Here is a 26,691-nt window from a genome sequence, read left to right as displayed (position 1 = left end):
AAAGTTTGTTGGATGTCTCAATGTTTGTACAAACAAATACATCTATATTATGCTAGTCTGGGCCTCTCACAAGTAAGGTAAGAGTTCTACTACTGAGCTATATCTGAAGCCATCTTTTTACTTCTTGTTTTGAGATAGGGCCTTAGTAAAGTTCCTAAGCTGCCCTTGAACCTGTGACCTGCCTCCCTCCCAAGCCTTTGGGATCGCAGGCCTATGCCAGCAGGCCCAGCTTATCTTTTGATTGGGAGGTTTACAGTACTCACACATTATAACTTCTGCAACTATTCCCTTCAAGTCTTTAAGCAGTTTCCCTTTAGTAGATTCAATTTATTATAATTTTGATTGAATGTAGCGAATTCTTCATCAGCTTAATTAATCTGGGATTGCTCCATGACAGGCTTCATCTGCCCTTTTTATTGTTATTTATCTAAGTCTATGTATATGCAGATATGTCATAAGCTTTACAATTTTGACCAAGCAACGAGCAACACTATAATGTGCACTTCCCCCCACTACTGTGCAGTCGGGTAACTATCCATCTCCTGGACATTCTCATCTTTCCAGACAGAAGCTCAGACCCACTCCCTCTGATACTCACCGTTCTAGTCTATGTCTTGCTTTCCTCTTGAATATTGGTCACAGACTCTTAATTCTTTGAGAGCCCTTAGACAAAATCTGAGTATGTGTCACACAAATGCTGAAACCACTGATTTTTCCTCTGGAATTGGTGTGGCTGGGAACTTGGAGACTGCTTACTTAGTGACTTGCTTGAGATAAAATATGTCTGTTCTATGATCAACAGACTCAGATGGCTAAGCCTTTTTGTTTTTTTTAACTTTTAAGCCTAGGTTCCTAGGTGGTGCCAAAATGTCAGGGTATCTCAGTTGTCAATCACCAGTCAGTCAGTCATTCTATATAAGTACTTTGAGTACTTTAGGCTTCCATTATCTCCTAGAAGAGATTTTTCTGAGTATGAAACTGATCTGGACATTTAGTGAGACCACCCTCTTAGAGCTATCTGGATACTGACCCCAGCAGCCTCCAATCTGTCTGCATCTCCTTTGCTGTCACTTGTAGGTGTAATCCAGTGTCCTATATGATACCATCTCTTCCCTGTTTCCTTCAAGGTTAACCATCACCCTTGCTAGTGTATTCAATACCTTCTGCTGGGTTCCTGTTTAGTTTTCTAGACCTCACAGCCTGCTCCTTTCTGTTGGATGCCTTGTTTCTCCCTGGTATCAAGTATGCTCTGAAACATGAAATACTGCTATTTTCTTAGTGTTCTCCCTGTCCCTTAACTGACAGGCTCAATGCAGTCCTACCCTAAAGCTACATTTAGGTTTCCTTCTGGCCTAGCATGACATGAGCCTGGAAACCCCTTTCTCTAGCACACAATTAGTTTATTCTCCATGCATTTACATGTTTGAAAGGTTCTTCAAAACCTCTACTGCATAGGTCAAATGAACTGCTGTTGGAATGGTCTTCTCTCTGCATCTATGTCTCTGTGTAAAGTCCCTGGGCTTATTTGTGGGTAATGACCAATTGTGTGTATTATCTTTCTATAAAGGAGACTCTCCTCCACCCCACAAGTCTGCTTACTCCCCTTTATTTGAATACAGCAATGCACGTCGTGCAATTATCCAGCACCTTTCATCTTTCACGCTTCCACTACCATGGTAATGATGACAACTGCGTAATAAGCATTTATCTAACACTTCGTATTTAAAAAACACTTTACAATGAGCAATTAGTTATTCCACCCCAGTGGAGTAGTTTGGTATCATTATAATCATCTTTCCAGAGGTGAAAACTAGTATGCAAAATAATGAATTTGTCCTAACTCATAAAAAAAAAAATCTAAGACCTTTTGCCAAAAGGCTGTCCAGATAGAATATTCGAGGCAGTTCTCAACGGAAGCAAGTCCCATGAAATCTGGGAAACGCATTACCCCCATGGGGGTCACCCCCACCATGAGTACTGCCACAACTCTGTCCTTGGCTAAATAGTGTTTGGGGAGTAAATGAAAGACACGTCAAAGAATGGAATAACATCCTTAACAATGCCAAAGGCAAGAAAGTTCATAAGTTGCTCCCAAGAACATTCTCCACATTCCGTTGCTGGGAAACTACATCAAATACAGTAAGCTGCAGGATGCTGGGGTTTAGTTGTCCCAGAACACAATGAGCTCGAAGCAGAAGTGTTTTATCGGCATTTACGTTTCCCACCCTATGCATTTTCAGACATTTAGGGGATAAGTGAGAGATATTTAAAAGAGGAATTCAAAAAACTTTCCCTTTGTGGTTTTGAAGAGATTATACTGTAGCACAGATACTCAAGTACTCTGCAACAACTGCCCTGCAACCTGGGCTGTGTGTGTGTGAGTGTGTGTGTGTGTGTGTGTGAGTGTGTGTGTGTGTGAGTCTTTGGGAGTGTGTGTGTAAGCATGTGTATAGGAGTATGAGTGTGTGAGTGATTTGTGTATTTATGTGTGTGTATGTGTGTGTATGATAGTGTTTCACTGTATGTAAGTGCGTGAGTGTATGTAAATGTATGTATGTTTAAGTGTGTGTGCTTGTGTGTGTGTGTGTTGGTACTTGTTAGAGTACATTATAACTTTAAATGGTTAGCTCTGAAATATGAACTTGTACTTCCAATAAGTAAGGACCTAAGCACAGAAGGAGCACACATAAAAGTCCATGGTTTATGCTCAGGAATTCCGACAACTGAAAAGATGGTTTTCATTGTTTTTGATTATTTAGTATTTTAGTAATTTAAATTCCTATCTCAAACATCATTTATTAATTTAAGCACTTTCTGGAGGAATTAGATTCGTGTATTTTTAAAGTTACCTAAAATATAAAAAAAATAAAAATTTTCAATTATAAAAGGAATTTTAAAGTTCAAATGCAAAAATAGAGATGAAGATGAATTTGAGAGGGGAATTCAGATAAAACGTAAGTATACAAGGTTTTTATAAAATTTACAACTGGCAATCTCTGATAGAATAAAACCTACATATGTTAATAATGGCATGTCAATGACAGGCTGCTTAGATAAATAGGTTAAGAGAAAAAAACTTACTCATGAAGTCAAAGTATCAAAAAGGGAAGCTGTAACCACAAACGCTTGCCATTTGGTAAACCATGACTGAAGCACTCCTTTCTCTTTAGGGTCTGTGGAATTAAACACCGTGTATTTAATTCCTCGGCCTATACAAATACACATTGTTCTCTGTATTTCTCATGCAAAGAAAATGTACTTCAAAAAGTTATGTGAGTCTGCCTTTGCAAGTTCTTTCAAATACAAAAGATACTACAATGTAATACAAAATGTACTACAAGATACTACAAAAAATAATTACAATAAAAGTACACACAGCATCCTCAGGGTAGTCCTTAAATACCTTTTTAAGGTTTGTTTTCTTTTTCCTTCAGAACATCACTCAGATAAAGAGGTTAACTTTCTAAAGGAAAACAGACAAAACCAAAATATATAAATATGTTGATAATCCAGGATGAGAAATAGTGATGTTTTTTCACCATTCACATACTGTAGAAACCGTCAGGACCACTACGATGAAAAAGAAATACACTGTTCCCAGGAAGTTTACCCCTGTCCGGAACACTGACCCAGGGCTAAAAAGAGAAGGGGCACCTGCAAATGCAGCCCTCTCAGCAGGGCTGATTGATTGATGGGGAATTCCACCTCGAAGGCAAGCAAGTTCACCGTAAATACCTTACACACGTTTTTAGTCTGTTCGCAGTGGGATCACAGGAACCAGAGTTAGAGATGGGATGGCCGTTACATTGGAACAGGTAGCCACATGAGTGATTCTGAACTCCTCTCTCTGTTTTCCTTCGCTAGTAAGAACATCTGCAAGCCCTTTGGACAAATGGCAGGTATGAGAAGGGCAGCCAGGTCAGGTCAGACTTCCAACTGACAAGAAACAAGCTCAAGTACAGTGAGAAGCTTGCTTTGGAGGTGGGGACTAGATGATAGATGCTATGAAGGGGAGGTGCGCTTGCATGAACAGTCTGTTGGTGACCTCCACCAGAATGCACAGATGGCCCTGATGGCAGCTTCCTGACAACGCCACCAGCACCAGAACTCTTGACTTCCGTTCTGTCCTAACACATTCACTCCACCTGAAGCACCATCCATGGACTGTTGACAGGAACTGCTTAAGGAAGTTCCAGACAGCAGAACATTGAGAAGGTGAGATCAAGGAAGGCAAGACCAAATGTTATAGAGCGATCCACCTCTGTTCTTAGAAGAGTGTGACCTCTTACAGCATAACTCTTCTGGCAGGATCTCTCTGGCCACTCAAATTATTGACTCATATTCCTGTTTCATGTGTCCCGTTTGACAAATACCTTTAATTTTCAAAATGTGTATTGCTTAAATAGAGAAAGTCTGATTGTGCTTAGTTCTTAGACTCTTTACTACCCAATATCAAGGTAAGCACACGAGAGATAGTGATAATTACAAGTGAGGCAGGGGAGAAAAGAAGAAAAGTAAAAATAGGTTGGAAATGATGTACAAGTGAATGTTCTCAGACCTGCCCTAGCTCCTGATCTCTGTACCCTTCCTCTCCCTCCATCACAACCGGACCCTCCCATCTACTCCAGTAGACTGCACTCCGTGCAGTGCCTAGGATATATGCCACATGAGGCACTCTAAATTTAAACGCAATTTTGTATGGTTTAACAGCTTAGCCCTTCCTATGGCTTTGCTCCCTGCCTAAACAAAATGTCACAGCCTCTCAGTTTCTCTTGCCCTGCTGCTCTCCCAGGCTGGAGAGACTGTCACTATTCCCTCAGGCCCATGGCTGGGACATTCTACCTGCTGAGTACAGAGCAGCTGGTGACCTCACTACTAACCATGCTTCACTCACTCCCAATGGGCAAGCATCAATATCCTGCCCACTGCTAAGTGGCCTTGGGTCCTGGCTCCTAGCCATTATCCTAGATTTCTTCCAGCATGTCTAAGGCTTAGTACATGTAGAGGGTTACTGGTGTGCATAAATTAAGGAATCTGTGTAAGATTGTATGATATGCAATGAAATATAGAAACAAGGTAGGAATTTTGAACAGTTTAGTGGAATATGAACAGTGTAATGCATTCTTCTTTAGAAGAAAGGTAAGAGGACACTCATTCTCTTGGGAATGGTTAACAAGCAATCCATGGGCTGACAGAAGAGCTCAACAGATAAAGGTACTCACTGTACAAGCCTGTCAACATGGGCTCCATCCCCAGATAACATGGTAGACAGTAGGCCATGTATACAGACAGAGAGAGAGAGAGAGAAAGAGAGAGAGAGAGAGAGAGAGAGAGAGAGAGAGAGCACTAGAAGTAGCAGCAGCAGCAACAGTAGTAGTAGTAGTAAGAGGAGGAGGAGGAGGAGGAGGAGGAGCAGCAGCAGCAGCAGCAGCAGCAGCAGCAGCAGCAGCAGCAGCAGCAGCAGCAGCAGTTATAGTAGTAGTAATACATACTTCAGTAAAGAATCCATCCACGACAGTTGACTCAAGCATATTAAGACACACAGAAAGGCTGTCGCTCTTTGGGTTAGTAATTCTGAGTAGCAACCCAGATTCTGTGTGGGAGAACACTTCTCAAGTAAACTATCCTGCTGTTTAGAAAGTGTCAAGTGACCATTAGGTTACTACGAGGTATCATTTTAATTCAAAGATCCACAGGGAATAAATTTCCTTGGGAAATTATAATTGCTCCGGAAACTCTGTCGCAGGAAAAAAATCTGCATTGATTGGCTAACTAATAATCAATACTATACACACGATAGTTGTCCAGCAATATTAATTTTGGAAATAGATGATGAGCATTTGCATATGAGTCTCTGTATGGAAATAAAATTTTGGTGGGTGTAAATTCACAGCCAGTGTATACTTCTGTGTGAGAAAAATGATCTACAATTTCACTCCTCTCAAGCATGCACTAGGCATCTACTTCACATAAACTGTCTTGACTCATAAACTGTCATTAGTAGAAATCAGAATTAGAAATTTTCTACAGGTTGAAGCAACCACAAAAAGCTGCTCCTAACCTAGGACCACAGAATCTTGCTCCTGTTTGGGCAATCCTACAAGACAGAAAAATCCAAAAATATTTGCAGGTAGGGAAGGTCCAAAGAATGTGCCATGTTTGCATATTAGACACGTGGTTTTCATGCATTCCATCCTGGGATGAGTGTTTCGTTTTTATCTGGAAATACTTGCCTACTCTCAGACTTTTTAAACTCAATCTGGCATAGACTCTTCAAGAGTAATGTATAGAACTAGAGTATGAATACAAATACGTGTTTTATAAAGTTTTTAATCACAGATGCAGTAATAACTAAAATGGCAATCATGATGCAAATAAACACCATCCATTTGCACTTTGGGGAACTATCACTCTAAATGGCCTCTTCCCTGCTTCAAAGGCTACCATGGAAGAAACGCCCATGAACAATGCACTAGACTGGTCCAATCATCAGGCTCAACTTCATGTTAATTATGCATAAATGAGAAAAGACATTATCTAAAGCCACAAGTTATAAAGTTTGTTCTTGTCTATTATATAATCGTCTGAATTGAACTGAGAAATTAGTTCTTTTAAACTAGTCGTAACTTCCTTCAAATTGTGCTTTTCCATAAAACTTAAAGCTGACCATGAAGAATGTTTAATTATATGTTTCAAAATAGAACCCTGTGCATACAAGACATCCGTGTTACAGATGAGAGAGCATGTATGGTAATGGTTTCTAAGATTGATTGACCTTCAAACACAAGACATAAAGCTGGGCATAATGCGAGGGTACCATACAATGGTAATATACTTCTGCCTTACAGATTTATTTTTCCAATGTATGGACATACTTTACTATATCAGGAACAACGAGTGAGAGAACCTGAAACAGGCAGCCGATGTAGATGTTTGTACTGAATTGACATTGGTAATCTGAAATCCATACAATAGCTATTCTTTTTTGAATGATTAAAGGCTGTTATCTGCAAATATCAAGGGGAGAACTCCAAAGATTGGTCATAGAATCAGAAGGTTAAAATTCAGTACAGAGAAAGCTAAGAATGTTTTTTAAGTTCAATTTTAAATTAAACCTTCCAAAAATCAAGTTTGTATTTGAGAATAAATTTGGCAATTCTAGAGGTATATAAATACCTTTTAATAATTATTTTTGATAGCCTGTTTGGGGTGGGAAGAATACAGCTATCTTAAATCCTTGTAATTTATCTTTATGATATTACTGAGTTGCTAGATTTACAATTCAGAGATTGCAAACCATGATGAATTTGGCAATCATGTAGAAAAGGATAATAAAATGTATTATTAGGGAGACAGAAAACTGAGTTGGCCTGTTTCTCCTATGGGTATACAACTAAATGCCACACTATTGCTTAAATGTACCTTCTTGAGTAGGACAGAAGAGCCATCAAAATATAAAGCCAGTCACGATAGCCAATTGCTTTTTCACAGACCAGTTACACACACATACATTTAGGCAAAGCCACTGGAGGACAGAAAAGCGTTCATTATGTACGCTTGCAACTCATTGCTGACTGAACCTTTATGCCTCTTCCTCTGTAGCAAGCTGAATAATTTGTTTGTGGTGAGCGTATTGCTTCCTAATACCTACTACGCTACTGAGAATGCATGGAATGAATATTTTACCAAATTCAGTTAATGTGAGATTTCATAGAAATCTGTTACTTAAAGAAAAAAGAAAATTCATTCATCCTTGAAGCCACATTTCAGTTTTTGCTTTTCTTGTTGATCCTTCTCTACACTCTACTTATGATGGCTAGAGCACCTGCAGTCTCCACAAACCCAGAGTTCTTGACACTGCAAGCTCAGAGGAAGGAACACAGAAGAGAGAACGTGACCTCGATGACATCGTGGATTATCAGACAACCATTGCAGTCTACCTGCTGCACACGGTCACATGAGACGCAAGTGTATTTCTAATCTTCAGAGTGTAATTGTTTGGGGGGCTCTCATCCATCATATGTAGCTAAAGTGATTTCAACTAATAAAATAAGTTGACTCACTCTTAAGAAATAAAGTAAAAGCAATAAATGAATCATCTAACTAATTGGTTGCCATAAGTAGATAAATGTGTTCAAGTAAACTCCATTTTAATTTTACACTTTAACCATATTAGCCAGGTCTCCTAAAATACTAACCTGTCTTGCAAGAAAATTATTCCTATGCACGATTTATCTTAAGAATGATTTCCTCGGTTGGGGATTTAGCACAGTGGTAAAGCACTTGCCTAGCAAGCGCAAGGCCCTGGGTACGGTCCCCAGCTCCGAAAAAAAGAAAAAAGAAAAAAAAAGAATGATTTCCTCATATTCTGTACCTAGGGAAGAGTTACCAAGACTCTAGGCCCTAAGAAAAAGTTTCCTTTCAGAGGCTCTGAAAAAACAATAAAATATATGATTAAAAAATCTGTAGATTTTTCCCCAATGTTTTATTAATTATTTGGTAATTTCACAAAATGCATGTCTATGACACTCACTCATTGGTGTATATGGTCAAATTCCCAATGGCCAGCCACTTAATGATGGCTGAGTCATTTCCCACCCCGCACCCATCCCCACTCCCACCCACCCCCTTATCTGAAGAGCCAAATTTCAACATCCTCATCACAGTTTTTAAGGATTTTCTTCTTTGGTTTCTTATCTAACTGGTTTTTTGTTTGCTTGTTTGTTTGTTTGTTTGTTTGTTTGTTTGTTTTGGGAGAGAGGGTTAGGAGGCTTGTCACAGAAACCTTCAATGTTTCTCATTCTTAATAATATTTTTAACAATAACTTGTAGAAGACAAAATAGACACGTATTAATCCCTCCTCTTATACCCCTTGGCAGACATTCTTGTTCAGTCCTTCCCACACTTCCCGAAGGCAGTAGCACTTTCGTCTTATGTGCACAAGAACCAACTTCACCCCATGCTCTCATGGCGTCTGACTGTAGGACACACAGTGACTTGTCACACAGTAAGCGCACTTTCTACTTTAACCCTTTTTCATCATTCCAAATTCCAAGGTTCCAGTAAAATTGAACGATAATTATGATTTTAATTTCTGAACAAAATTTTTACTAGAACCTTTTATTAAAGCCGTGACATTTTGTAAAGGCCTTAGTGTGATACACCGTCCTACTAACTACCTGCCATCTACAGGAAAGTGGAGAACAGGAACAAAACTGGAGAAAGAAGATTGGGAGGGAGGGAGGAGGAAAGGGCCATGGGGAGGGAGGGAGGAGGGAAGGACCCTGCCAGCCTATGCTAACACTCTCTCCCTGGTACATTATACACGCTGCAGCTACGAAAGCATTCTGATTCCTAAAGATAAAACCATGGTTGACGGACTCTACCGTGTATGGGAATCTCTACCTCCTGTCTCACTTTGATAACTCTCTCTTTCTTCTCTGACCTAACACACAGAAAGTGTAGCATCAAAAGCAATTTCTCTTGTAGTTTTCCAAAGAAGTAGATAGAATATTAAGGTCTCTAGGTACAAAGCCACGAAAAGCAAAACCAAGTAATTATGGTTAAAAAGGAAAGAAGACAGAGCCTACAAAATACTGCCACCTGAGCATTCATATTAGCAGTAACTGTCACGTGCTTTGTATGTGTTCACATCAACAGATCACGGCTTGCATGCACTCCTTACATCAAAAGCAAGAAAAAGAAAAACAGTTGCGAACGTATTTTTAAGCCAGTTAAAAGAATAATTCTTCAAATCAACAGCATTTCTGTTATAAATATTAGAATATTAGTTTTGTAGATGATACCAATAGCAAAACTAGCATCACAGAGCTTGCTAGTCTGACTGTAGATTAACCAGAGCTGGTTAATGTCATGGAAATGTACTTGAAGTTAAGCCATATTCCACACTTACCACCACCTCCTCCAAGAAGACTGGCATTTGCTGTCAAGGAAAAGAAAAGAAATTATATTTTAAAATGTACTGGAGACACAAGGTATCAAAATAGTCGAAACAGAAACTAATAGTGACCATGCATCTTATTCAAATATATTTACAGAAAATCAGTGTTTTCATACAAGAACAGAACTTATCACTATTATACCATAGTATGAAAATTAATGTTTCCCTATTTTATCTCCCTTTTCTCTTCAAATGGCTATTTTTATACATTTCCGTATAACAATATTAAGTACATATTGAAATTCTTTCATTCTCCATCTATATCTAAATTGATCTGAATTTTCCATTTTATGAAGTGTAGATACACCAATGCTACTTAAGCAATTTCTGTGATTTCAAAGGACAATGTAACAAGAAAATATAATGATAAATTAAATTAAATTAACCACCATCAAACAAAACAATCTCAGGACATTTTGCTGTAATAAGAATAAGTCAAACTTTTACTAGAGCAGCAGATGTATCTCTATATATAGACTCTATTTGGGAGGGAGATAGAAATGTTAAACAGAGATTTGTGAATTCTCAGCTTTATTCAGAAATTACTGGAAGGCAGATAGATATAAGAAAATTCCATCGAATTAATCTTAAACAAGATATTTATATTACCCTCACTAAGGCCCAGGGAATATTGTGAGAAAGGGGGCAGAAAGGGTGTAGGGGCCAAAAAAAAAAAAAAAAAAAAAAAAAAACAAAGGAAAAAGGTTGAAAAATATCTTCTGGACAAGACACAGACATTACAACTCTGACCTCACCACCGTAGGTGTGTTCTTTAGGTCTGCACAAGAATGAATCTAACAGCAAGGCATGTCTGAAATAGAGGTGCAGGACGCTATATCCTTCATTAATGAAACATTCATTATGGACACAGTCGGATAGACAGAGAGTCATTGTCTTCTGTTGTGAGCCCACTAGTTATCTCAGGACTATATGGTGGGAGTTCTATCCAGTGATTACACAGATGGCCTTGATTAAACTAAATGGGTCACACATCAAACCAGAAGTCATGAATCCAGTAAGGAATCTGAGAGGGGTGAGGGAAGGATGTTAAAGATGGGAAGGAAATATGAGAGGTTCACAGAGAGGAATCAGAATGCATTGTATACATATAAGTAATTGTCAAATAAAAAATTAAAGTTCACTTGAGTTGCATTTAAGAAGTAAACTTCTTTTGGAGGTTGCATTGCGGACAATTGACTACAGTAATAAACAATGTAATACTTATGTGTTTTCAAACATAACCTTAAGTTAGAATTCAATATACACTGCATAGGCTACAGAGGTGGCCCTTACATTTAATCCTAGACTCACTGTCAATACGTCACTATGGTACACCGAACTTTATTCCATGCACTTGTATATTATTGGCACTATTTATGAATGTTATAAAAACATTTTTCAGTAGTATTATGAAACTAGGTGGTAGCCAAAAGCTTCCTCCTTTTTTTATGGAGAAAACTGAGTTGGTAAAAGATTAAATAAAACTTTTTAGGAAACGGGATTGCTTGAATTTCTGTGTGCATTTCATAAATCATGCATTGCCATAACCTAAGAGGAGCAAAAGTTATTAGTCATTAGTATTAATAATTCAATCAATAAATAATGGCTCATGTGAAGGACATGTGCCCATATTCGTAGTTCAATTAGACTAAATGTGTGACGGCTTACTAATTACTCCAACACTAAAGAGAGCATCATGAAAACGCATGGAGAGCCAATGCCTTGGAAGACCCTTGCATTATGCCTATATCAGACCATCAAACTGGCTCATGTGGCCTTACAAGTATAGAGCTATCTAATTGTGGCTCTCCCTCCCCTCAGTGCTTTCTCAAAAACACAGGCAGACTAGATATGCCACTAATGAATGAGAAACTGAACTCTATTCTGATGTCGTACTTCCGCTCACATCTAGACCTCGTTGGTGTCACACTGTAAAGATGTGGTATTAGGCAAACACAAACTACAGCTTAACATCTTGCCCCAGGTCCAGCCCTGCGAAGGTCAGCTTGCTGCAGGAGCCTGAACAGTGATGAGAATCCTTGTTTGTTTCCTCTTCCCTGGAAGGTGAATTCCACATGGTCAACCCATATCTCTTGGTTACTCCAGCCAGTTCCTCAAACCTTACTGCATTTGTAAAACCACATGCCACTTCACACACCTGCTTCCCCACCCGCCCCATTGAACTGAGAATGACTTTCCTGTCTGTGGCTTTTCCAGGGTCCTGACGGTCCATCTGCCATCTTCCCATTTTCCTATATTCATTCATAAGGGGAAATTCATTTCCAACAATAAGTAAGAACAAAAGTAAGCAACAGCACTTCACTGAAAGCATCATTCATGCCAAGGAACTCAATAATGGGCTGGAGTCTATTTTCATCTATCATTCATCAATAGAGGTGGAAGCTGTATGTTTCGAGAGCCCCATCCAGAGCCCATCTGTTTAACCAGGCATTTGTCCAGTAGATGAGTAGGAGTAGATGTAGGATTTAGACTCCTCAGCCTTGCCAACCATCAGGTCCTTTTATGTCAATGTGTGTTCATGTCTAGATGAGCCTATCTATAACACTAATACAGAAGTCATTTTCTTCAGTAAAATTGCTCAAAATATGCAAAGTGAATTTTTATTGTGACTTCTAATATGACTTTGCCTCCACAAAACACTGCAATTACTATCCAACACTCACTAGGCAGACAAATTAGTATTTCTTCCATTTTAAAGAAATGAAAATGGTTTTTGTGGGTTCAAGGTTATTTAATTTCTTAATTATTTCTAATAAATTAATACATATCCCAATTACATAAGGAGCTCCTTGAAAATAAGATCTGAACTTAGTGGCTACTTCTGTACCAAATAATTTCTAAATACATGTTTTAAATTGTGAGATAATTGACGGATTTAGTTAATTCTCATTTCACATAAGAAGTACTTATTTGCTAAAATCCAGAAGAGCCGATCTTTGGCTCAACTTACTCTCTAAAAATCAAGGCCTATTACAGAGCTTTTAAAGTTTATTTGAAATGCTCATAATTCAAAACCTATGAAATATATTTCTAGACCCATCAAAATTTCTTGCCAGGATGACTGATGATCCTATTCTGGCATATTCCTAGAGCACCATGGTGGAGAGACAGGAGGTAGGATAAAAAATAAGACAAGCATGACCCCACTGTTTCTCTAGTAAGATTTAGGAACGTCTCTCTGTGCATGCTCACTTTCCAGCACATTTCAAATTCTCTAAAATAAAATGTCTAATTTATTATAAGTGTGGGGAGCAGAACTGAAGTTACAATGGTTATTTCAAAGATTGAATGAATACGCAGCTCACAAGAACCATTGCAACTTGAAAGATCTGTGTTTTTACTGTTTTCTCCAAACAAAATAACTTGATTCTATGACATAGACAGTCTCAGTGCTCATGACACTAAAAATTTGAATATATGAAAAATTGTTCCTTAAAGCTAACTTCATAGTTATATATATATATATATACATATACACATACATACATATATATATACACACACATACTTACACACATATATATACATATACATACACATGCTCATCTTTCTTCTGCCAAAAACAAAGTCACCCAGGTACGGAGACCAGGATGCAAATTCTTCTGACTTACTAATAAAAAAACATAACAGTAATCTTTCTCATCTGAGAAAGATTCTGGAGAAAATGGACACCCAGTGCAAAGTGCACTATGCATGATTTAAGGTTTCGGTCGAGCGAGGGAAGGCAGCAGCATTAATACCACAGTAGCCATCTTGAGCTTCTATTTCTGGATCCAAGATCACTCAGTACGGACTGCTTTGTGTAATAAAACCCTGTCTAATAATCTCACCCAACCCTTCACATTAATTCTTCAGAGTGAATATATTTGCTCTATATATCTTGCTATTATTTAGAGCCAGGAGCAAGGTACAGGCACATACTTGAGTTGGTCAATGGAAAATTTGAGGTCATTGGTTCTCTCTTCCTACTATCTGAGTCCCTGAATTCAAATCAGTGTAGTCAACTCAACTATAAGCATCTCTAGCCACTGAACCATCTCCCTAATGTACTTTCTAAATTTTTATTTGTCTACTTACGTGTATGGGTATATTGCCTGCACATATGCCTGTGTATCATATGTGTGCCTGATGCCCACGGAAGCCAGAAGGGTGTGTCAGATTCTTTAGGACTTGTGATTCAAAGAGTTGTTAACCATCATTTGAGTGCTGGGAACTGAGGAACATCGGCTTATGATCCTAACCACTGAGCCATCCCTCCAGCCCCAGCAGCATTGTTTTGAACCATTTGAATGTTTCTTACAGTTCATGAGTCTGAAAGAATCAAGTCTCTTATCTCCACAGTAATTATTTGTTTTCTTGCTTCGTTTCTATCTCACCCTAAACTATCCTGTCAAACACGCCACAGTCTGGGAGAGCAGTCTTTAAACATTCATCACAAGTGTTTGCACAGGGCTTTTGTTTGCTTTTCATCATATTACACAGGAAATTATACTTGTTTTCATCTGAACAGAATCCTGACCACCAAGCTCTGTTTATTTATTCTTACTTCTTATTACAATGGAGCACATGAGATGTCAAAATTATTGTTGGCAACAACTTTCCCAGGAGCTCTACTTAGAATAACAATTTTATTCAAAACATGCTATTATAAAAGAAATGTCACCCTTTATAATGGCACGCGTTTTATTTCCTGGGCTTTGAAGTTCAGAGTAGGAAGTACTGAAAAAAATAAAATGAAACCCAAGCATGAGTCTGACTCTAGAACCATGGCTTCATATCAAGAGTGACCAACTTCACTGACATCTGTGGAAACAGAAGCCACCCAGACAAGTGCAGCCATCAGTTTGGCAAAAGCCCTTAGCTTACACTTTACTAGATTTACACCTTCCAAACAAAATCTACAGAGTGCCAGAAGGTAGGGCCAACAGTATGATTTCCTGCTTTGAAGCTGACAAAAGGAAAATTAAGAACAGGCTTAAGTGCTTCCCATGTAGAAAGCAGGTAGAGACACATGATGAATACTTTACATTTCATTCTCACGGCAGAAGTCAAAGGAGCCACTGACTATTCCAGAGTCTGTATGCCTTGAAGAAGTTGGAACTTACTGGGAAGCCAAAAGGACAACACAGAAACCCCCAGTGCTGATAAAGGTGTGCAAAGGCACCAAGAATTACAGGAGTTGCTTGGAATTGTTAACAAAATGTAATAACACAGAACGAAATCATCCTGACTGAAGTGCACAGGGGACACGGCTGCCTGTTTTAGCAGCGTCCCTCACAAGCTGACTGGGGGTTCTCAGCAGCCTTGCAGAATGCTTAATTAACCCAATCCCTTCTTTTCAGAAGAAGATGGAGAAGCAGGAAGAGCAGGAGGAGGAGGGAGGGAGGGAGGAGAAGGGAAAGGAAGGGGCAAAGAAGAGTTCAAGATGATCAAGGATTACTGAGACACTTGTCTAGAACCAGTCAGACAGGAGAACAAACAGTAAAATCAATTTGAATATTTGCTGGTACCATCTTCTCACTACTACATGTGTGCAAGCATCTGTGTACCCCAAGTTCAGAAGTAGCTACACAGGCAGCACGCACAAAGTCAACTGAATACTACACTACAGGAGACCACCACGTTGATGATAAAGGGAATAAAAGCATTAGCAGGTAGCTCCTAACAGTCTATAATGAAGATAGTGGACACAAAGTCAGCCAGTGTAGCATCCGCATCTCTGTGCCAGTCTCATCCTCTTGACTGTACGCTCTGGATCAATTGTAATTTCTGTAATGATAATTCTGGCTCAGTTACAAAACTGGGATTACTTGAGTAGCTCAATCTTGAGTTTTCCAAACAATAGATGGACAGTAGCTCTAAATGGGGGAGGGGAGGTATAAGTTCAAATGTATTATGGTTATAGTAATACAAGAAATGAACAATAATTTTAACTTGTCTTTGACAAGAAAGGTTTTGATGATAAACCAATTTTCATTTGAAAACCAAAAGATGTTTTTATCTGAGAGCATATGATATACTTTTAGCTAATTAAACGTAAGCTTGACCATGTAACTTTATATACACACTTTTTAGTGGGACTGGCTAATTTGTTTCAATAAAACCAGCCAATATGGAAAAATAAGAGGAAGAATTGTGGGCCCTGCAGGGGTTAGGGATGCCACAGGAAGACCAACAGAGTCAACTAACCTGGACTGTTGGGGCTCTCAAGAGTCTGAACCACCAAAGAACATACACAGGCCGGACCTAGGCCTCCCTACACATGGGTAGCAGAAGTGCTGATGATCTTCATGTGGATCCCCAACATCTGGAGCAGGACCTATCCTAAAAGCTGTTGCCTGTATGTGGAACATGTTCTTCTAGCTGAGCTACCTCATCTGGCCTCAATGAAAGAGGAAGTGCCTAGCCTCACAGAGACATGAATGCTAGGGTTAGGGGATACCCAAGGGATACAAAGGAGAAGCAGAGGGGGATGGAGGAAGGATTGTGGGATGTGGTGACCAGGAGGGGGGCACTGAATGAATAAGTAAAAAGAAATTAAATTAAAAAGAAACAAAACCAGCCAACACCTTTTTTTAATAAAAAGACTACTAGACAGTTCCCTTGTTCCTTATAATATTATATATCCTTTATTTCTCAAAATAAGTTATTTTGAAGGATTTATTTTATATCATAGTTTTATAGCAAAGTAAATGAGCCAAAATGATAATTCGAAGTCATAGTAAATGAAGAGGAAGGTTGAGATGGAACAACCACAAGAGGGAAGGATTTAGGACTGTGGACTCCCTTTCACAATTAGGAAGTTGAAAAATCTGTGAAGACATTTGTCTGAATCAGCAAACCAGTGATTCAGACACCTACTACTAGACAAATATTTACTAAATCCATAACGCAATAAATGGAAGCTGAAGGAATGGGAGGCGAAAGAAACACATTTCTAGGGAGAATGAGAAAGCTCCAGTACAACTGTGCTCAGATGGCCCTAGCAAATCTCAAGCAGAACCTAGAGTCTATGGCTGACATTGAGCAAGTTTCTTGAAGTCCAATTGATTAGCTAATTCTTAGAGTGTCTGCTTACTCATCGATTATTTGATAAAAATACAAATCATACTGCAGCTTCGTGCAGGAGAGTGAACGTGGTGATCTAAGTGACTGTCATGCTGAGGCTGAGAAAAGTATTGTCCTTAAGCTGTGACCTTTACTGCTGTGCACTCTGACCCATACCATTAACAGCATCCAGACCTAGCCTAACCTTGTAATGCAGTTCTGGAGATTCCCTAGCCATACCGACTTGACCTATTCTGTGCGATCAGTGGGATGAGGCGTAGGAAGCACTTATACTGGGATAAGTACTTATACGGAGAGTAGAGCCAGGTACATGCCTTTTTCAGATCCTTTTTTAAAGTTCTATCTTTAGGCCAAGGTTCATTAAAGATTCAGTTATAGAAGTCCATAAGGAGAATGGATACCAGTATTTTTCATATTTTAAGTCTTTACTCTCTTTCAGATTATGCAGATTTCATTTAAAAAGACACACTCCCTTCCAGTCTGAACGTGTGCCTGAGAAGACCTTGGGCGCCGGTCGCCCACCCAATCCCACAACACCCAGAAGAAGCCCATCACCCAGGTGCTCTAACAGGCCCAGTATCACAGGAACACAGGGTCACAAGATCACAAAGACACCCGGACTCTGAGGAGTTCTGACACAACCAGGATCACAAGAAGGACAGGCTCTAGTCAGAGACAGCTAGGGTAGGCACTAGAGATAACCAGATAGCAAGAGGCAAGCTCAAGAACCTAAGCAACAGAAACCAAGGCTACATGGCATCATCAGAACCCAGTTCTGCCACCACAGCAAGTCCTGGATACCCCATCATACCTGAAAAGCAAGATTCAGAGTTAAAGTCGTTTCTCATGATGATGATAGAGGACTTTAAGAAGGACATGAATAACTCCCTTTAAAAAATACAGGAGAACACAACCAAACAGGTAAAGGGAGTGAACAAAACCATCCAAGATCTAAAAATGGAAATAGAAACAATAAAGAAATCATAAAAGGAGACAACCCTGGAGATAGAAAACCTAGGAAAGAGATTAGGAATCATAGACGTAAGTATCGCCAACAGAATACAAGAGATAGAAGAGAGAATCTCAGGGGCAGAAGATATCTTAGAAAACATTGACACAATAGTCAAAGAAAATGCAAAATGCAGAAAGCTCCAACCCAAAGCATCCAGGAAATCCAGGACACAATGAGGAGATCAAACCTAAGGATAATAGGTATAGAACAGAGCAAGATTCCCAACTTAAAGGGCCAGTAAATATCTTCAATAAAATTATAGAAGAAAACTTCCCTAACCTAAAGAAAGAGATATCCATGAACATATAAAAAGCCTACAGAACTCCAAATAGATAGGACTATAAAAGAAATTCCTCCCATCATATAATAGTCAAAACAACAAATGCACAAAACAAAAAATATTAAAAGCAGTAAGGGGGAAAGGTCAAGTAACATATGAAGACGGACTTATCAGATTTACACCAGACTGTTCAACAGGGACTATGAAAGTCAGAAGATCCTAGACAGATGTCATACACACCCTGACAAATACAGAGACTGACAAATACAAAGGCAGGTCCTTACAGCCAACCATTGAACTGAGAACGGGGCACTTAATGAAAGAGTTAGAGGAAGGACTGAAGGAGCTGAAAGTATTTTCAACCTCATAGGAAGAACAATAATATCAACCAACCAGAACCCACCAGAGCTCCCAGAGACTAAACCACATGGAGGGATCCATGGCTCCAGCAACATATGTAGCAGAGGATGGCCTTGTGGGGCATCAATGAGAAGAGAGGCCCTTGTTTCTATGAAGGCTCAATGCCCCTGTGTGGGGGAAAGCCAGGGCGGGGAGATGGGAGGGAGTGGGGGAGTGGTGGGGGAACACTCTCATAGAGGCAAGGGGAGGGAGGAAGGGATAGGAGCACTCCAGAGGGGAAATCAGGAAAGGGAATAACATTTGAAATGTAAGTAAAATAATCCAATAAAAAGAAGAAGAAAAAAAAGAAGTAAGCTATTTTGTGCCTGCTCACTACTTTGCAAAGTCCATTCTCCTGTCCCTGTTCTCTGCCTCATCCCGCGCCTTCTCTTACTCTGGCTCTTGCTGGGTTTAGCCAAGCCCCTTCCCCACCCCTGCCCCAGGCATAAAATGATGATAGAGATAACAATGGGTTGCCAGGTTTTACTGCCCTGGCTCACTTTCTGAGCGTTCACTCTGAGTGGATTATGCCCCTTGAGTGAAGGTTACTAATCACAGTGCCTCAGTTTACAACAAGCTTTCTTTCTCTTAGGTTCTGATAACCTGCACATTCCCTCAGCTATTTGGCCTAGAGTGGCAACGGCCATGCCGTTGGCAGCCATCTGGTTCTTGACTGATTCCTTAAAGTCCCCATCAACATCTGGCCCCAAATCTTAGACCTAACTCTATGTAAATAAGACTCCTTTTTAAGTTATCCAAATTTGTTTGATCTGTATTTTCTTGGGACCTTAATTGAATATGTATAGTTTATACAGACTGGGCTCTATAGGTGGCTAGCCAATAGCATTCATTCACAGAACCTCCTACCTTAAATTATATAAGGCTTCATCCTGTCACTGTTTCTATTTGGGAGAATAGGCAATACATAAAACTGTTTTATTAATTCAAGCATATATAGATACATAAGACACATATAACTATATTGTAGCATGCTAGTGGATTAACTATATTCTTTCATAAATAATATATGAAAGAGAAAATAGATTAAAGAAGCCCAACTTATGGACCATGCCAGTCAATACATACAATTCTTTCAAAAATCTTTACAAAATAGCATGTATCAACATAATGTTTCAGGGCTTGTATAAGAGTAAAGGTGTGATAATATACACCTTGACACCTACCACTAAGAGGCAGAGGCAGGTGGATCTTTGGAAATTCAAGAACCATCAGGTACACACCAAATTCTAGGCCAATCAGGAGTAAAAAGTGAGACCTTGCTGCAAAATAATGTCTGCATAAAACCATTCCTATGACATGGTTACTTGGATGGTTTCCAGTACTTTTTCCATTACCAATGAACAGTGCATTCATAAACATACTTGTATCTGTGTGTCTACCAACTGACACTGATAATTTTATAAATAAATCCTTCAAAGTGTTTATGAGGGCACATGTACTTTTTCAAGTTTAAATGTTTAATGAATTATTAAAGTAAAATTATTGAAACATGTGCTATAACTAATCAAAATTTGCCATGAATAATATACCTTTAGGCATGTCTGAAACATCAGTATTAGCTTTTGCTCATCAATAAATAACCTGAACTAAAATGTTTTGTCATGTGAATGAGGTTTGAGTCCATTTGACTACTTTTGACTTAAATTCAACTATACATGAAATAAATGTGTGAATTTCTTACTGGCTAGAAATATAAATAATATAAATATAAAATAAAATGATTTGTTTTACTTTATTAAATTGTTCATTCGTTAGTTTATTTGAGACTGGTCTTCATGAAACCCAGGTTGTCCTAGAACATGAATTCTTTTTTTTTTTCCTTTTTTTTTTTTATTATTAACTTGAGTATTTCTTATATACATTTCAAGTGTTATTCCCTTTCCCGGTTTCCGGGCATACATCCCCCTCCCCCCTCCCCTTCCTTAAGGGTGTTCCCCTCCCAACCCTCCCCCCATTGCCGCCCTCCCCCCAACAGTCTAGTTCACTGGGGGTTCAGACTTAGCAGGACCCAGGGCTTCCCTTCCACTGGTGCTCTTACTAGGATATTCATTGCTACCTATGGGGTCAGAGTCCAGGGTCAGTCCATGTATAGTATTTAGGTAGTGGCTTAGTCCCTGGAAGCTCTGGTTGCTTGACATTGTTGTAATTTTTGGGTCTCGAGCCCCTTCAAGCTCTTCCAGTTCTTTCTCTGATTCCTTCAACGGGGGACCTATTCTCAGTTCAGTGGTTTGCTGCTGGCATTCGCCTCTGTATTTGCTGTATTCTGGCTGTGTCTCTCAGGAGCGATCTACATCCGGCTCCTGTCGGTCTGCACTTCTTTGCTTCATCCATCTTGTCTAATTGGGTAGCTGTATATGTATGGGCCACATGTGGGGCAGGCTCTGAATGGGTGTTCCTTCAGTCTCTGTTTTAATCTTTGCCTCTCCCTTCCCTGCCAAGGGTATTCTTTTTCCTCATTTAAAGAAGGAGTGAAGCATTCACATTTTGATCATCCGTCTTGAGTTTCGTTTGTTCTAGGGATCTAGGGTAATTCAAGCATTTGGGCTAAAAGCCACTTATCAATGAGTGCATACCATGTATGTCTTTCTGTGATTGGGTTAGCTCACTCAGGATGATATTTTCCAGTTCCAACCATTTGCCTACGAATTTCATAAACTCGTTGTTTTTGATAGCTGAGTAATATTCCATTGTGTAGATGTACCACATTTTCTGTATCCATTCCTCTGTTGAAGGGCATCTGGGTTCTTTCCAGTTTCTGGCTATTATAAATAAGGCTGCGATGAACATAGTGGAGCACGTGTCTCTTTTATATGTTGAGGCATCTTTTGGGTATATGCCCAAGAAAGGTATAGCTGGATCCTCAGGCAGTTCAATGTCCAATTTTTTGAGGAACCTCCAGACTGATTTCCAGAATGGTTTTACCAGTCTGCAATCCCACCAACAATGGAGGAGTGTTCCTCTTTCTCCACATCCTCGCCAGCATCTGCTGTCACCTGAGTTTTTGATCTTAGCCATTTTCACTGGTGTGAGGTGAAATCTCAGGGTTGTTTTGATTTGCATTTCCCTTATGACTAAAGATGTTGAACATTTCTTTAGGTGTTTCTCAGCCATTCGGCATTCCTCAGCTGTGAATTCTTTGTTTAGCTCTGAACCCCATTTTTTAATAGGGTTATTTGTCTCCCTGCGGTCTAACTTCTTGAGTTCTTTGTATATTTTGGATATAAGGCCTCTATCTGTTGTAGGATTGGTAAAGATCTTTTCCCAATCTGTTGGTTGCCGTTTTGTCCTAACCACCGTGTCCTTTGCCTTACAGAAGCTTTGCAGTTTTATGAGATCCCATTTGTCGATTCTTGATCTTAGAGCATAAGCCATTGGTGTTTTGTTCAGGAAATTTTTTCCAGTGCCCATGTGTTCCAGATGCTTCCCTAGTTTTTCTTCTATTAGATTGAGTGTGTCTGGTTTGATGTGGAGGTCCTTGATCCACTTGGACTTAAGCTTTGTACAGGGGATAAGCATGGATCGATCTGCATTCTTCTACATGTTGCCCTCCAGTAGAACATGAATTCTTAATCTTCCTGCCTTTCCTCAGAAGTGCTAAAAGGGTCTGGGGTTTGATTGCTTGGTTGTTTAATTTTGTGTGAGGTTGGTTACCCGTGTGATGCAGGGGCACTTAGATCCCCCTCCAGCCCATCTCACTGACCCAAAGGGTCTATTTCTAAAGTCCAATCAGCCTATTCACTCTTTTGTGTTTACTAGATATAAAATGAAATAAGTCTTGAATTTCAAAACAAGCCAAAGGCTTTCTAATAAAATTCACTCTGAATTTAAACCACACTTCAGGAGCATAACGAGAAAGTTCAGAAGCTAGTAGCTTATTAAAAAATATCTGAAGTGTTTATTAAAAAACAAAGAAACATAAGAATGTTTCCGCTCAATAGGGGTTTCAAGGCTAAATAGCTTGTTCCTATGATAATTCTGACTTTTCTCTTTCCATTCATTTAGAAATAGCTTTTGGAAGCCTCCATGTGTGCTCTGATGATTCACCATGTAGCCCTTTCTTTTACACAAGTGCAGCAGAAAGTTGAAGAAAGATGGACTACATTGATTAACAGTAATAATCAGATAATCACTCAAATTCGTATTTGTAGCCTAACTCCTTACCACTACACAGATAGCTTACGGTTGTCATTTTATTGAATGCCTCATGCATTACTGATTAGTTTAGTGCCCCCCAAAAGCTGAGCACACAGATACTGTTTATTGCTTTTTTTTTCTGATGAAACACAGGAAGGTTGAGATATGTGTACAAGATAAAGCACTGGTGCTGATGTTTGAATTTATGTAACTATACTCCAATGTTTGCAGTCTTACGCAAATACACAATTTCCCACACTCAGAAATGGCAGGATATAGATTAGAATAGAAGACATATAATTCAGATTCTATTTCTTTTTTATATATTTATAATTCTTTTTCTATTTATTATTAACTACACTAGTCTATGAAGACATTCCCTAGGAAGATCAGCTCTACTTACATTAAGTTCAATAGATCTTGTTCTACTTTTCCCAATCTAAACACATCATTTTAAAGCCATATTCATTTTCCAGTTTGTCCGACTCTTACTGTATTAATAATATATGCTAGGTTGTGAAGGAGCAGAACTGCCTCCTCACCACGCCTCACTCACCCAATACAATACATCACGCAGTTATGAGTTAACCTCTTGTAGTAAATTGGGCTTGTGATATGATCGGCTTATCCAAATATTAAATAAGTCTATGGATGACTCATTTCCATCATACAGTCTGAGTCACCCAGCCCTGGACAAGGTCACATACTCTTCAGTAATTGTGTCAAGTTGGAACACATGACTGTGGTCATCAATAGATCACCAAGTAGATCATGATGACAATGGTCTAGGGATCTATTATTTATTGAGCAGCGATTATGAGCTTATCTGTCTGGCATCATCCCCAAGCCATCTTGTAAATCAACAACAAGTGAGGAAATTGAATCTATCATAAGACTAAACTTGTTTCCCCAAGGTCACGCGGTCAGTAAATGTTTAAAATCTTTCATAGTATACCAGATTTTCTATTAAGGAACTATACTTCTTTCAACTGACTTCAAAATAAAGGAAAATCTAATAATTATGATAATAACAATATTAATGTAGTACAACTGATTTTTTAAAAATCTAATTAGATGTGGAGAACAGAAAGCATTTACATTTGTAATGTCAATTAAAATTATAAAAATGTTTTAATTATACTTTCCCCATATCATCTACTAAAATTTTTATATTAATCTATAATCTAATTTTCCAAGAAGTTAAAATTACTTATTAGGGAAAGCTCATTTATAACATTGAATTTATGCTAATATTGCCAAAAGTGATACTTTTAAGTGATTAAAAAATATGAATCAAGCAATGTAAATAATTATATATATGTATATGTAATATACATATATATGGGGATTATGTTTATTGGTTACCAATGCTTAAAAATGATCATGTTCACCTTGCCTCACAGAGATTTGAAGTGCCAGGGTGGAGGGATACCCAGGGTCCCCCAACTACTCAGATGAAAAGGGGGGAAGGGGGAAGAATTGTAGAAGGGTGATCAGGAGAGGGGCAGTGAATGGGATGTAAAATGAATAAGTAAAATAAATAAATAAACAAAACATAACAAAAGAATGATTATGTTCAAGGCAATGATGACTCATACATTATTCACCAAGAAAGTGAAATGGAATAAATTAAGACTTGATTTTACTTTTATTAGTTTTACCTACCATATAAAGATTGAACCTAGCACGGTAATGTGATATTTTCATGCATGTATAAAATGCAATGGTTAAATCAAGCTAAAAATGTCTATCACCTCACACACTTATCGTTTCTTTAGTGTAGATATCATTCAGACTTTGTCTTCTGTCTCCTGAGATACACTATGTCACTCTTGCATGTTTACAATGAAATACACGGATAGAAGTCCATTGTGTGAAATAACCAGACCTGGGTTTTCTGTCTGCCACTCTTCTCACGCTACTCCTCCTTGTGTTTGGTCTAACAGGTAACAAACTATTTCTATAACCTACAATAACAATAGCAAGTTTTCCTATTCCTAAATTACATAAATCTAACACTTCTCTAAATATTTATATAAACATTTATAAATATAATGAAATTTTAGAATTATGACTATATTATGTTTATGTCAGTGTAAGTCACAAAAACTCTCACCAGAAATGAAAGAAAAAAAATCCAACTCTGTAGACATCAAATTTAGTCATTTATAAACAAAATCCCTCTTTCTTCTGTACACTGGAGACAAAATATAATTTGCATTTTCTGGCTATCAAAATATAGTAATTACTTTTTCTTGTTGCAGCTCATCATGCCAGCTGTGGGTTCTATCATAGAGATTAGTTTTATTTTAGTGCATTAAAAAGTAATGACATTAATCTCAGACAAATGTATTATCATTGGTGAGAAGCTGATTATTGACTACTGAGGCTTTTTACAAATTATTATTATTATTTTATAAATCTCACAGGATAACTAAGTAGTACTTGCTAAAAATACTTTCAACTGTAAGTCATTCTGAAATACCCAAACCTCTGATAAAATGGGAACAGAAAGTTAATAAAATAATTTAAATAATATCCCATAATTCATGGATATGATGAATCTGGTGTCAGCCAAAGGAAGCATGGACCCTTAATTTCACCAGTAATTTGTAATTTAGGCAGTGTTATTATTATTATATTTACTTATTTATTTATTTATTTATTTATTTTTACACTCCAGCTTTTATTCCCCTCCCAGTCCACCCTCCAACTGTTCCACATTCCGCACTCCCCCTACATCTCCACAAGGATGTCCCCACCCCACCAGACCTCTAAACTTCCTGGGGCCTCCTGTCTCTTGAGGACTAGGTGCATCTTCTCTGACTTAACCCAGACCCAGCAGTCCTCTGCTGTATGTGTGTTGGGGGCCTCATCTCAGCTGGTGTATGCTGCCTGGTTGGTGATCCAGTGTCTGAGAGATCTCGGGGGTCCAGGTTAATTGAGACTGCCGGTCCTCCTACAGGTTTGCCTTCCTCCTCAGCTGCCTAAAACTGGAGGAAGCTCAGGGTTACTATTTTAATCATACAGAAATATAAAATATAGGTCTTTGTTGCTGACTCAACAGCTAAGAGTCCTTGCTGCTTTAGCAGAGGACCCACATTTGGTTCCCATCAGAACCACTTAAAACTGCAGTTCCAGAGGATTCAATAACCTCTTCTGGCTCCAAAGACCACCAGGCATATTCATGGTATGCATACACATAAACTGAAATTCATGTACATAGTTAAAAATAAAAATAAATCAATCTTTTAAATATATATACTCAATTTGTTGAGCAAGTAGTCTATATGGCTAGAATACATACTGGAAATAAATTGCTAAATAACATAGGTACGATATATCAAGTAAAGATAGTACATCTATTATTGTAATTTTGGAACAATAGATACATTTACAGGAGGGCTGAGAAGGTGCTAGGTGAAGAAATTGCTTTGCTGGGACCAGGGGATAAGTTCAGATTCCCAGCGGCTGCACGAAAGCCTGCTGCCCCAACGGATGTCTGTAATTTCAGCCTCGAAGATGTAGAGGAAGATGGATTCTGGAAACTTGCTGGTCTGCCAGACTAGCCAATCGTGAGCTCAGCTTCAGTGGCAGACCCTGACTTAGAAACCAGACTTACAGAAGAAAGTATCCAATATCAACTTATGGCCTGTACACACACGTGCACACATGTGTACAACAAACACATAAGCACATGGAGAAATACACTTACCATTTAAACATCACAGTCCTTATGCTTGAAATTCCTTAAGGAAAATGTTTATAAGTTAATGATACTTTATGATGCATGT

The 26,691-nt window shown here is 38.6% G+C and overlaps 1 protein-coding gene across 8 annotated transcripts in view; it reads right to left on the bottom strand.

Annotated features, from left to right (window-relative positions):
* The window catches only part of Macrod2 (mono-ADP ribosylhydrolase 2), a 2,017,257-nt gene that overhangs the window by 1,571,654 nt on the left and 418,912 nt on the right, over positions 1-26,691 (bottom strand). For all 8 annotated transcript variants that reach the window (XM_039106853.2, XM_039106857.2, XM_039106858.2 and 5 more), the window contains exon 4: positions 9,915-9,944. In XM_039106853.2, the coding sequence (XP_038962781.1) occupies positions 9,915-9,944 (30 nt within the window). The remainder of the gene's footprint in view (positions 1-9,914; positions 9,945-26,691) is intronic.

Source organism: Rattus norvegicus, chromosome 3 (genome assembly GCF_036323735.1).
Source record: "Rattus norvegicus strain BN/NHsdMcwi chromosome 3, GRCr8, whole genome shotgun sequence".
NCBI classification, from domain to species: domain Eukaryota; kingdom Metazoa; phylum Chordata; class Mammalia; order Rodentia; family Muridae; genus Rattus; species Rattus norvegicus.
Note: the sequence above shows the minus strand (reverse complement) of the source record. Positions and strands in the feature narration are given on the sequence as shown.